The sequence below is a fragment of the Fringilla coelebs genome (assembly GCF_963513975.1).
Source record: "Fringilla coelebs genome assembly, chromosome: 1".
Classification (NCBI taxonomy): domain Eukaryota; kingdom Metazoa; phylum Chordata; class Aves; order Passeriformes; family Fringillidae; genus Fringilla; species Fringilla coelebs.
In genome coordinates, this window is record NC_140028.1 from 38,175,192 (window position 1) to 38,188,325 (window position 13,134).

The 13,134-nt window shown below is 41.5% G+C and overlaps 1 protein-coding gene across 1 annotated transcript in view; it reads right to left on the reverse strand.

Annotated features, from left to right (window-relative positions):
• The window catches only part of RAB2A (RAB2A, member RAS oncogene family), a 42,485-nt gene extending 38,341 nt beyond the window's left edge, over window positions 1–4,144 (reverse strand). Inside the window, exon 1 of the mRNA XM_084201851.1 lies at window positions 3,953–4,144. Coding sequence (XP_084057977.1) covers window positions 3,953–3,998 — 46 coding nt within the window. The 5' untranslated portion in view covers window positions 3,999–4,144. The remainder of the gene's footprint in view (window positions 1–3,952) is intronic.
• Between the last annotated feature and the right edge of the window lie 8,990 nt (window positions 4,145–13,134).

Below are 13,134 nucleotides of genomic sequence, written 5' to 3' on the forward strand. Positions count from 1 at the left end.
AAGGATATTAACACCAGCTCTAGTGAGATGAAAACCAGTTTAGTCAAGAAGTATTTAGAGAAAATAAGGGCAAAAGACTCTAATCATACACATTACTAGCTAATAACAGCTGCTGTTCCAGAGCAAAGTGCAAAGACACTAGAAGTATTTCACAAAGAAGATTGAAAAATAAAGTAAATTTGACTGCTTAATTTCAACATTTGAAAGTCTCCTAGACAAGTGAAATGGTTGACTAGACAGCTTACTTTACTCTAGAGAGTGAGAATTAGATCACCAAGCAACTACATTTTCTTTCATCATCACCTCCTAATAGGAATAACTTAGAGACACTCTTGGTCTAGGAGCAGCAACTGTCTGCTGAAATTGAAAGGCAAGTGAAAGTCCATTATGCAAAAAGCTCACAGAGTTCTGCAGCAACACATTTAAGAAAAGCAGGTGGACCTGCTCATGGAAAATGCAGCAACACTGATCCTAAAAAGACACTGAGATAGGCTACATCTGACAAGTTATGTTGGTGGCAAGAAATTTGACCATTGCAAAACTAGTACTTGAGGTATCCTAAAGTTCAGGAGCATTCTCTGTTGGAATCTAGCAAACACACTCTAATATAAGAAAATTCTGGTTAATGTGTATTACTCTGAAAAAACACCAACTCCAGCTCTCATCTTCACAGAAATCTTGTTATCATTCCCAGTTTATTACCACATGGTACATTGCTGATAACAAACATATAAGTAAAGATTTTACCATTACACAGAAAAAAATCTAAAAGAAAAAAAATGACAGCCTTTCAGTCACCAACTGCACAAACAAGACAATTCTCATATGCTAACAATATTTATCCTAGCCAAAGACCATCTCAACTTCAACTGGTGGCCAAAGGCAAATGTATAGGGAAGAGCGGATGAAGACACTAACTCCTACTGGCAATCAAAATCAAAGACACCATCAACCATAAAGGCAAAGGTCTCAGAGGTACAGCCCTATGCAGCATGCATCACTCATGCTTCTAAATTCATTTGCAAACTCCTATAATGCTTTGGAAATAGCCAGATCAAAGGATTTTTCCTGGTAAACTCTCACAATAGTCAGTGTTATCCAGTACTTGTATTTTTCTCTTATAACTCCACAGCTACAGTCCCATTGCTACAATGTAAAAACCACACAGATTTATGGCAATGTTTTTTAGTATCTGGAATACAGCCATGCCCTTTCAGGTCTCTCCCATAACAGAAAACTAACTAGATCCTAAACCAGTTCCAATTATACAGAACACCATTTTTATATATTAAAAAACTCAGTTAAGAACCAGATTAGAAGCAATCTCATGTTCATAAAGCTACCACACCTGAAGTACCAGAGAAAGAAAAAAAGTCAGTGAATGACAATGACCAATGAAACAGGGAATGCAAAGGAACAAGAACTGTTGAGCACGAGGCAGTCTTGCACAGTCAGTCTCTGTGGCTGTCATTTTAAGAGACTGAGATCATCCTGAATTCCTGTGTTTAAGCAAATGAAAGCATGTGGAATCACAATTCAGAGAAGGCACATACAGGTGTCTTGGATAACTCCAGAGGGGTTTCACTGGTTTGCTTATGGATCGCACAACCTACTTTGTTTTTCAGTGCTGAAAGAGAAGCTAAATGTTAACATCAGTCCTCAGCTGAGTCTCTTAGTTTTCTCCTACAGTTTGTTTACAACTATCTGCTGAGTCACCAGGCAGCTGAGGCATTTCCAAAGACTAAATCAAATACCAGAAACAAATTTCTTGATTGCTATGAAATCTACATGGTCTGCAAAGCCAGTGACATATCTTCACTGGCTCGAATGCTGTGGGAAACCGCCACGGGAACTGAAGAGGACAGTCATCATCCACTCTTAATTTCCATTGTCAGAACTTTGAGTTCAATTGCCTTCATCTGAGGAAGAGCAGTAATACCTAGACTACCACCATCATCTTGGCAACTGTGCACAACATAAATTGGCTCTTCAGTACTAGCTCTATTAGAATACTTAAAAGGCTTACAGGAGATCTAAATAAAAGCAAAACCAACTTACCACTACTGACATATTCAATTCATTTAAAAAATAATCATTGCAGTAGTTTTAATTAGCTTCCTGTAGCAACTCAAGAATACAAGCCATGAGAATTAGAAAAAAAACACCGACCAAAAAGCCAACAGCAAATCTGTGAGCCATTTTCCTCTCTGTGTTTCTTCTTCTGATATTTGGCTCTTAAGCAGCTGCAACAACTTCAGAAATGACATCCATTCTGTATTTCACATTTCAAACAACTCAAATTCAAGAGTAGAGCACAGACCATTACACTGAGGATATTTCTTTGTAAAAATTTAATCAGTATACAATCAATATACCAAAGCAACTGAAAGCTGATGTCTACCACTTTAGTAACTACAGTTTTTAGAGATACACCTGAATTGGCCACCTGTTCTGAACTGTGCACTACCATCTTGCATCACCCCAGCCTGACAAACCTCTTCTTACTTCTCCTGAATTTGGACATCCTGTCCTCCTGTCCTGGCTTGATGAACTGTCACTCAAGTAAACACTCCACAAAACTCAGAATTTTCAGTTATCACCCACAACTGAAGGCTTCCAACATAGTCATTATAGCTGTGATGTATTTCTAACGATTCACCTCTACTACAGCTACTACTGCAGAAGCCTAAAAAAAGCTTTCAGAGTTTAAACGTACATTTAAAAAGCAGATAAAAGTCACATAATAGTTGCACCCAGTGTATTTAACAACCTCATGTGTAATACAACTACAATGCATAATTATACTCCACCAACAGATAATTTGGTTCATAGGTATGAAGTACAATTATGAAGGCCTCAGAGTAGCACCTAAAAAAACAGGTGTGTCATCAAACTCAGTAAGAAGGCATTTAGACAGGTATGAGGAAAACAACAAGGAAAACACACAGGCACAATGGTTAACTAAGTTAGCTACCCTGTCCTGACAATAGTTTGATCAAAGTATGCTACTCCCATCCACACTAGGCCGAAGAAGCATAAAACATATTGGCAAAGGGGCTTCAAGCAGCAATTCCTACCTATCAGCATATGGCTCTGCCAACAGCATCTGTAAGCATTATTATTTGTCGCACAGCAGCCAGTTACAAATAGAATGGACTAAGTTTTTGAGAAGCGTTCAAGGCCAGGTTGGATGGGGCCTTGAGCAAAGTGGTCTAGTGGAAGTGTCCCTACTCACACTGGGTGGGGGGGGGGGGGGGGAGGGGGTGGTTGTGACTAGATTATCTTTAAGCCCCAGTCCAACCCCTTGACATTCTATGATTCAACACGTTTTTAAAAAGTGACAAGGCGTAAGAAACATCTGAAAAAGCAGTGGTGTGTGTACATGTATACACATAAAAAAGAGGTCCCTTAAACTAGACTGGAAGAGCCAGGGCCTTTAAGTTTCGTTTGACAGCGTGTCTTCCCACAGTTTGCTACAGCAGCTCCAGCCGACATGGAAAAGAGCATCCTTGCAGCCTGAGCTGAAGGTAACTCGCAGCAATGAGACAGAAACTCATCACAAAACTGCGGAGAGGAGTGCGGCCTCGCTACCACAAGGCTGCAAGCCACGGGCACTACCCAGGTCTAGGTTTCGTTGTGATTTCGTTGTGACAGTGCCTTCTCCCTCTCGGCTGGCCCGCTCTGCCGCCGCAGCCAAGGCCGTGACACAGCCCGAGCTGCCCCGCGGCCCGTCAGCCAGGCCCGGAGGCGGCTGCCAGCGGCCCAAGGCCGTCGGGAGACAAGGCCGAGGCCGCGGGCGGGGCCCGGCGCAGAGGCGGGGGGGAGACACCGCCTCTTCCTCGCGCGGAGCCACCACGTCGGCGGCACTGCCAACACTGCGGAAATGGGCGCGGGGAGCCGGGCCTTCCTCTCCCTCTCCCGCCCCGCTGCGGCCCGGCCCGGGCTCACCCACCTGTGTCTCCGATGATGATGTACTTGAAGAGGTACGCGTAGGCCATGGCCGCTCCCGGGCTGCCGCTCCCGGGCTGTCCCGCTTTCGCTCCGGCGTGACGCGCGCGCTCGCCGCCCGGGCTCGCGCTGCGGAGAGGCGGAAACGGGTTAACGGCCCCCGGGCGGCGCCTCCGCCCGCTCGCTCCCTCCTACCTCCGCCCCCGCGCCGCCGCTGGCGGAGGGGCTGTGCTCGCCCGGTCCTGCTGTCCGCCCTCCCTCGCTCCCTCCCACCACGGCCCCGCAGGCGCCGGGAAAGCCAGAACGCGGCGGCGGCGGAGAGAACAATAAACAGGCGCCGAGCGGCCCCCGGACCCTCCGGCGACGTCAGCGCCCGCCCCCTCACGCTGCCCCGCCTCCGACCCGGAAATGCTGAGGCGCGAGGCCGCCTCCCGCCGCGCGCGGGGCGGAGCCTCGGCCCCAGCCCCATGGGACTGAGGGCGGCGGCAGCGCCGGGGAGCTGCTGTCCCTGAGTCCAGAACCCATCAGGCTGGGAAAGATCTCTGGGGTTCATCGAGGCCAACCCGTGACCAGACACCACCTTGTCAACTAGACCGGGCCGCTGAGTGCTACATCCAGTCTTTCCTTACCAGGGACGTTGACTCCACCACCTCCCTTGGCAGCCCATCCCAAAGTCTAAGCGCCCTTTCCGTGAGAAAGTTCTTCCTAATCTCCAACCTAACTCTCCCCTGGAACAGCTTGACATTCTGTCCTGTCATACTGTCGCTGGTCGCCTGGGAGAGGCAGCCGACCCTCAGCTGGTTGTAACCTCCTTTCAGGGAGTTGTAAAGAGTGATGTCAGCCCTGAGCCTCTTTTCGTCCAGGCTAAACCCCGGCTCCCTCAGCCGCTCCTCACGGGATTGGTAGTCCAGACTCGTAGCCCTTCCTTGGATCAGCTCCAGGACTTCAATGTCCTTCCTAAATTGAGAGGCCCAAAGCATAAGCCCTCCAAGAATAGCCATCAATGAGCTGTTTGGTAGAAGTTTATCTTCATCACATGAGTTCTGGCCTGAAAGGATTTTTTCCCTTTCTGTTTCTGTCTTACCTCACTGAACTGAAAGCAATGAGCCAGGGGAGTAACCTAAATTCACAGCTGGTGTTTAGGGCTTGAATTTCTTAGAGTTCATATGGGATTGGTGAGCTGGAAGAAGCTTCAAGGTCTTCCATAGTCTCAGCTGCTTCATGAAGCGTCCAGTGTACCCTGACCTTGGGACCTGGAGCAGTCAAAGGCAGTCCATACTGAGGCTACACCAGATGCCTGGCAAGGGTAAATGTGGCAGGACACTCCAGTCAGGTCATGCTGGTGATGCTTTGGGATTTCTTTCAGCTCAGCTGTTTGTGGGCTGGGGGTACTGTTCAAGAGCCAGTGGCACATTCTTCATATAAACTGACATTTTACTCCCCTTCTGGCTCTCTGGTAGAATGGGAGTAAAAGGTGTCTGTCTTTTAACTTTATAGAGGTTTTTGTGGTCAACAGCTTGGACAATATTGACGTACGCGGCTTCTAACAGGTGTGCATCCAACTTGTAAAAACTTTCAATAAAGCTTATTGTGCCAAATCCTGTTGTCATATTTCATGACCTGAAACCCAAAATGAAGCTTTTTTTAAAAAATCAAAAATCTTGTGTACTGTGGATTTGCAACCCCCCCCCGCCCCACACAACCCTAGAAAGTGGAAGGAGCTTCTTTATATATTCTGAACATATTTACCTTTTCCACATGAAAAACTCTCAGATGTTTGCCATTGTCAAAAGTTGGCCTCCTATTTTTTTTCTCCTCTGTGCTTCCCCTAACTTCTCAACACTATTTATTAAGTGTAGAGCCCAAAACAGCAGTTCTCACGTGTCTCTAACCAGCCTCATCACCTCAAAACTTGCAAACAAGTATCTCCAGTCTTACCCCTCTTTGAATGTGTTTTTTTTTTAATCAACAACATCTGAATTTCATTTTTGATACTAGATCTCTATTCTAGGCAGTTACTATTCAAATGTATCCATACATTTGGTATTTCCCTATTAGCACTCTTTTTCCCTGTGCTAAATTTCAATAATTTTGATCATGGCCAGTCAGTTTAGCAAAAATATTTGATTTTTTTCTCTTTTAATATTATCTCTGCCATTTTGTTACCCAGGCTGTTCATGACAATATTGAATAGGTCTTGCATGGACAGGACAGGACATTGAGAAGTGGCATGTGAAATTTTCTCCTAGTTTAAAAACGCTCTCCACACTGAAAAGAGCCATTTCTCTATTATTTTATTTGCAAGTAGTTTTGATATACATTTTTGTTAATAAATAATTCCTAGCCAGAATGAGTTTTCTCAGAGAAGAGGGTTTTTGCCTTGCTTCCTATGAAAGCTAGGCTTCTGTTTTCACATATCCCTGTGTGTCTCTGTTTCCTGCCCTAATAATGATCATGAAATCTGGCATCTGGATGGAGCAGGGTGCCTCAGCTGAAGGAAAGGCTGCAGTTGGGGTCAGCTGTCAAACCCAATCAAGAATTCACACTAAAACAAGTCTTCTCAAGTGCTCTCTCAGCAGCTAAGCCCTTCAGCTGGCATTCTGAATCCATGCTGTTGGCATGGGTTTGTGTGACCTCAACCACTGGAGACAAAGCTGTGGGAGATCAGGCCATAAGCAGATAAGATCTCATCCAGTATAAGTAAATGTTGCTCTGCTAGGGATGGGGCAGCTCTGCTCCTCCTAATCTGCTTGTGGACCCTACGTTGTTCTAGCACTGCCAGAGTCATCTGCTGAATTGAAGTGGCTTTCATTTTTTCATATTAGCTTTCAGGCAAAATCATCCTGAGTCCCACAGCTACATCAACAAACTGAATAGCCTCATCAGCTGGATCCCACCTCTGTCCATGCATCCTCACTGCTCACAAAGGGTCCTGTGATCGTCAAGGCTAAAGCTCGCTCTATGAGGTCAGTCATGCAGACAGGTATCAACTCTCAGGAGGAGCTCTCTCCTGTAGCTGCCTCCCCTGTGACTGGCAGGATGAGGTAGAACTGTGTGGCCTTCCATGTCCTTCACCTTTCCTTCAGGGCTCTGTTTTTGTTCATGACATGCTCCAAGTCTCCATTACTACTACTGGGGATTCCTACATGATTGAGCCATGAAGGGTATTACCCTGAGCGTTGTTCAAGTCTTGGCACTCTGTCCTCAACATCCCAGGGTGTTAAGTTTCAAGTGTGTTTGCTGGTGACAGATTTTTAATAAGACTGTAGTGATAGGATAAGGGGCAATGGTTTTAAACTAAGAGAAGGGAGATTTAGACTAGATATGTGGAAGAATTTTTTTTTAGTGTGAGACTGGTGAAGCACTGGAAAAGATCACCCAGAGGTGGTAGAAGTCACATCCCTGGCTGGAGAGGGCTCTGAGCAACCTGATTAGGCTGAAGATGTCTCTGCTTACTGCAGGGAGGTTTGGGATCAATGGTCTTTAAAGGTTCTTTCCAACCCAAACTATTTTATCATTGTATGAGTACATGATTCTGTTTACTTCACTGATGGGATTTGGTCTCATAGTTCCCAAATCATGCAATCTGCTAGGCTTTTAGACAAGCCCAATTGGCCTGATGTGATTGAATGAGATCTGGAAAGAAAAGGAAATTCTGTTTTGTAAAACTGAGATTTGTTGATGTGGGAAAAGTACAGACAATGCAGAATGCCCAGTGAGACGGAAGGTGCCTCTGACATCACGGCTGAGCTGTCTGACAGCCGACAGGTGGGTTCAGTTCAGAGGGAAGGCAGCCCTACCTGTTTGTGCTTTGGCAGCCTGGTGAGCCAGGCAGTAACCAGCTTACAGTTGACTCACATGGCAGGGCAGTGCCCCACTGACTTGCGTGGCTGCTCAGCTTCGGCCAACAGCTGCACTGGGGACAGATAATCAGGCCTTTGCTGGTTAGCCAGGCAGCCAGGCTGCTCTGTGGAGTGCTTCAGTCATTTGTGATGGTTAGGATCACTGATGATCACTGACGATCAGTGTTAGGGTGTTAGGGGTAGTTATTGCATCAGTGTTAGGGGTAGTTTTTGAATCAGTATTTGGTAGAGGCTTGCAAGGAAAATGTGCAAGAATTTGTTCCTTATGCTATCCCATGGTAAATACAAGCTAATTTGCTGCTGGAGAAGAGACTGTTCCTTATTGAATATTATCAGTTGTTCTACAAATCTGAGATGCCTCCAACTAGAGATTAATGCCAAATTGATTTTCTCCAAGTTATGTGTACCATATATCATGTTAAGTACTAGTAAGAGGCATGCAAATAGCTACTGTAATCCTTTTCATTTTTTTACTTCTCACCTGCTAAATTTACCTTTACCAGAGAAATTAATATCTTCTTTTGTTAAGCATCTATACTTTGATAGAAGGCTACCATGTAGTCAGACTCACATATTAAAAAAAAATATCAGCCAGTTGATATAAAAAAGCATTGGTAATTCTGTATTGAAGAATTGCAGAGGATTGTTTTTCTTTTCTTTACTTTCTTTTTTTTTTTTTGTTAATGTTATCATGACTGCTCATCTGTTAATCATTTTACATCACATGATGAAATATTTCACAGTGATGACTGTGTCAGGATTATATTCTGGCAAATTTGAGAAAGTTTCTGGATATACTTTGGAAAACTATAACTTACTGTTTATTCTGTGTCACTCAGTTTTTTCCTGAATTTTCCACTTAGCAAACTCACTTGGGGTTTATAGAAAAGCCTTAGGCTTTGCAGAATCCTTTCCACTAAAAATACTATTTAGGGAAGACGCTTAGAGTCATCCAAAGCTCGACATACTCTCCCAGAGCAAAGCATTAGACTGGATTTTTTGAATGGAAATTAAAACACAAAAGCAGAACTCTGTCATACCATTTGAATACAACCACTTTAATTATATTTTGTACAGTAGTATCATTTAACTGTTAGAAGTATATCTCTACCCATACTTCAGTCTTGCTTAAAATTTTTAAATCATTCAGTTGTACAGTTATAATAAATTTTCTATACAGGTGCTGAGTAGGAAATGTTATTTTCTGGTGCCTGTCATTTAATTTGTCTGCATGTACTTCTTCTTAACATTAAGTGTATGCTATAATTTTTCTTATTTGTGAATTTTAAGATTAGATTTGTATTATACTTAGAGAAACAAGGCAATATACAAACAAGACAATATTTTATTTATTATAAATGTTGAGAATGAGACCCTACTTCATATGGAAATAAATATAGAGAGCAGATCCTGCAAGAAGACAAATATAGCTAAATCTCAATGAAGATCTGCCTTTGTAAAGATAATTTTTAAATACATGTTAAGCCTGTAAAGGGGAACTAGAGACAACTTCTGAGTCAAGTAGATAGAAATCCATGTCTATGAGTGATGTGTGGCTTGGGTTTTGCAGGTCCTACATCAGGCAGCTTTGGCTGAGATTTCAGCTAACAGCTGGATTATGTGTGCACAGTTTACATTGGTACTTTTGATCTGGTGGAAAAAGAGGCTTGGAAATTAGTTTTTTTTTTTTTTTTAAAAACCCATTCCTTTACAATAGTGTAGTATTTAACTAACAGCTTAAATTAAATGTTCTTGACTAAACATTGAAAATAAAATGCCACATTTGTCCGGTCACTGTAATTATAGAATGCTTTATTATAGTTCAATTACATTGATAGGTAATTTTAGGAAAAATTCAGTTCTAATAGCATTTTTTTGTTTTCAAAATATAATCTTGAGACTAAAGGCAGTGCAACAAAAACTGAAGTATAGTTTTAGAGTTTCCAAATGTATTCATATTTTAGGTTCTTTTCCCCCTGGAAATATTTGCATGACCTCTGCTTTATCCCTGTTTATTTATTAATGGCCTTTGCCACTGTTATAATTTCACCCTGTTTTTCCTTGCAAATAACCTTGTTTTTCACTGCCTCGATGTAATAATAAGCAGTTTGATAAGACAGCATGTGATAAATTTTAATACACTTTTCCCATTAAAACAGGGAAAAAATAGGATCCTTGAAATAACCTTGAAATGACTAAAAAACTAACTGAAAAGATATGTTGGTTTTTCAAAAAATTGTTCTCAAACACTCTCAGGAGTGTTTGAAAATATGTGCTTATGTAACAAGATTCACAAAAGCATGGAGTAGTCATGGTAAACAATGTCAGAGATGCATTCAGAAGCCTGCTTAAACTGCCATCAAGGTAAATTTTCAGTATTATTTTTACTTTAGAGACAGTTTTTTTCTTAATTTTTTAAGATGTCTTTTAAAAGTTGTTTTGGCGATGCTTTCAGAAAGAGAAAGTGGAAACTAAAGTTACCACACAGACTCACAGAAGTGAAAATAGTCATGAAGACTTCCTGTTTACTCACAGCATGAAATGAGAAAACTTTAGGGAAACTGGTTTGCTTGAAAAGGAATAGGAGCAGGCAAGCTTAGTTACACTTTTCTAGTCAGATATATTTAATGGTTAAAAAGAAAATTTTAAATTTCTTTTCATCTTCTCTTCTACCAGTAATCACTTTTTTTCTTTTCCATACACCCCTATTGATGTTTTTGATGGCTGTAGAACGTATGGAACTGTCTAAGACTCTGGAAGTTAGCAGAGTTGCTAAAGGATCTGAGCTGAGGATGCATTAGGGACAGTGTTGCAGAAGTGATCTTTTTCCAACAAGATATTAGCAGATAACCTACCCTACAATTTTTTCTAGAAGGTATAATAGCAATTTCTGGTAATTCTAACAAAACTGTTTGTATATAAACCATATCTAGAATTATGTTAAAGGCTTTACGTTTCTATTGAAACTGCTTAAAATTAAACAAAACAAGATAGCATGAAACTAGAGTTATTTCTCGTTTAAGTACTACTTCATTATGCATTCCACTGAATAAGCTTCGTCATAAATATTTTTAATCAGAAGATGTTTTACTTTAAAAATACGTGTGTATGCTCCCTTGATATTCAACCACTGTTGATGTAGAGAGCAGCATTGCTTCTGCATGTATTTTCCTTAATTTGATTGACTTATTTTTAAAACTCCAGCCATCAAAAGGTTATTTCAGCCCAATTTCCCTCATTTGTCTTCAGGCTCCGAAGGTCACACCAAAGCTGTTATAGCCCACATGAGCTGTGTCATTGTAGCCTTCCATTGTAGGCTAGGGAGTCTTTGATTCCATAGATCAGAAGTTGGGCAAGTATTGACTTTTTTCTCAGATGCCTCTATTCATTCATAGTTTGAGAAAAGTAAACAGTACCTCCTAGAATGGAAAAAAACCCCAAGAGAATGAATTGCAATGGAGCACACCCCACCATCCCCAGCCATCAGTTTCCATTCATTTTAGATGTCAAATGGGTGTAGGTGCTCATTCCTACCTGTTTATTTGGAACACCTTGTTGCTATGGTCATGAGATGTAAAGGAGTACGAAATTTTGGATGTCAAGTATTCTTCTTATGTTTCATGGCAAAAACTGCAGCAGAAAACAATTTTCCTGGCTTCAAGGCAAAGTTGATTTTCATCTTATTTCTCTTTGGCAGACAGTCTTTTACAGTTCTGTACTTCACCACGTTAAAAGTGGGATTTTTCAATTCTGATTTCCAGTTCATAATGGAAAGAAGGGTTGTACCACATCTTTACTTAAGGAAGGTCTTGTCTGCTAAAACTTAAACTCAGATTATATCAATAACCACTGCAATTCCATCTTTTTTAACAGTGAAGCTTGTTTAGTTATCACAACCTTCATGTCATCATAATTACTTAGCATAGAAAATGGTTGCAGTTTGTGGCAGTGCCAAGCCCTCATCATCATAAATCTTGTCCTGTGGTATGTTGACAGTCCTCCAAGGCCTACCCCTATTTACCTTTTTTTCCCCTTGCTATGTGTCTTGATCCTATTTTCTTATTTTTCTTCAGAATGACTTTAATTTCAGTTCTGTAATCAAAAATTACATGAAAATGGTCAAAGTGGCTCTCTGGATAACAATTTCAAGTCATGGTATTCTCTTCCCATGTTTTCAAAAGGTATGATGACCAGTCTTTTAGAGAACTTCTTGGTGCCGTAGGAAATAAATGCACAGTATATAGTACTTTAGGAAGTATGAGCACAGAGTAGTCTACAGACTATGAAAAGTAACCTAGTGTTTCAGAAATAAACCCCAACTTCCTCCTTTTAGAAAATCAGCCATCTAACAACTGGCTAAGGCCATAAAACAATGGACCCAGCATGCTGCCTTACGTCCTGTAGGGACTGGGAGCCTACTCCTAGTACTCCTAGTAGTGGTTTTCTTTGACAGAGGCAGTAGGGGTTTACAGGCAAGAGCCTAAATTAATTTTTCCATAATCAGCAGTTTTGTGGAAATTTTCCATAGTTTTTCTCGCCATGCACATGAATCAGCCACACCAAGGGGAAAAGCAGAGCTGTTGCTGACAAAAAGAGTGACTATGGCCATACTTGATAAATTCTTTCGGCAGTAGCAGTCAGGCCATAGCCATCCTCTCCCCTCTCATGTGTAACACGGAGCTAATTGGTTTTTATCTACTCAGTAAATGTGGTGCTGCCATGTTGCATCAGACTTACCATGCTGAAGGGATGCAATAAAATTCTGCCATGTCTTGGGAATGCAACTTGGCACAGAAAGGAATGAAACAGCCAACTTCCCCAGAAAGGTATGGCAGCACTAATCTAATTCATGTGACTTAGTAGAAATCAAGATATTTATATCCTAATGACTCAAATCAAGGTATTAAAGCTGTTGCCTCAATTGAAAGCAATGAAAATGTATAGTTCCTCTAGTATAATGTCTGGTGAAGCAGAGAAAATGCATAGAAAGGCTTAGAACAATGGTAATATTTATGGCAAATGTAAATTGAGAAAGTGATGCAATGCTCAATTTAAGCAGTATAATGTAATGCATAAAATAAAAACAACTGCTTTGGAAAAAAGATGTTGATTACACTGGACACTGAAAGGAAGAAGAGAAGAAAAAGGAAAGATAACTACAGATCAATTATACAAATAGGCCAGTTTCCAAAACAAAGGGGCCATACAGAGATTCACAGTCTTAGTACCATTTCCCAGTAAATTATTGCCTAATTTGTCTGAATTAAGCCTGCTTCTTGTTCCACTTTTATTGGGAAAAAACTGTAATTGGGATCTTTTTGAA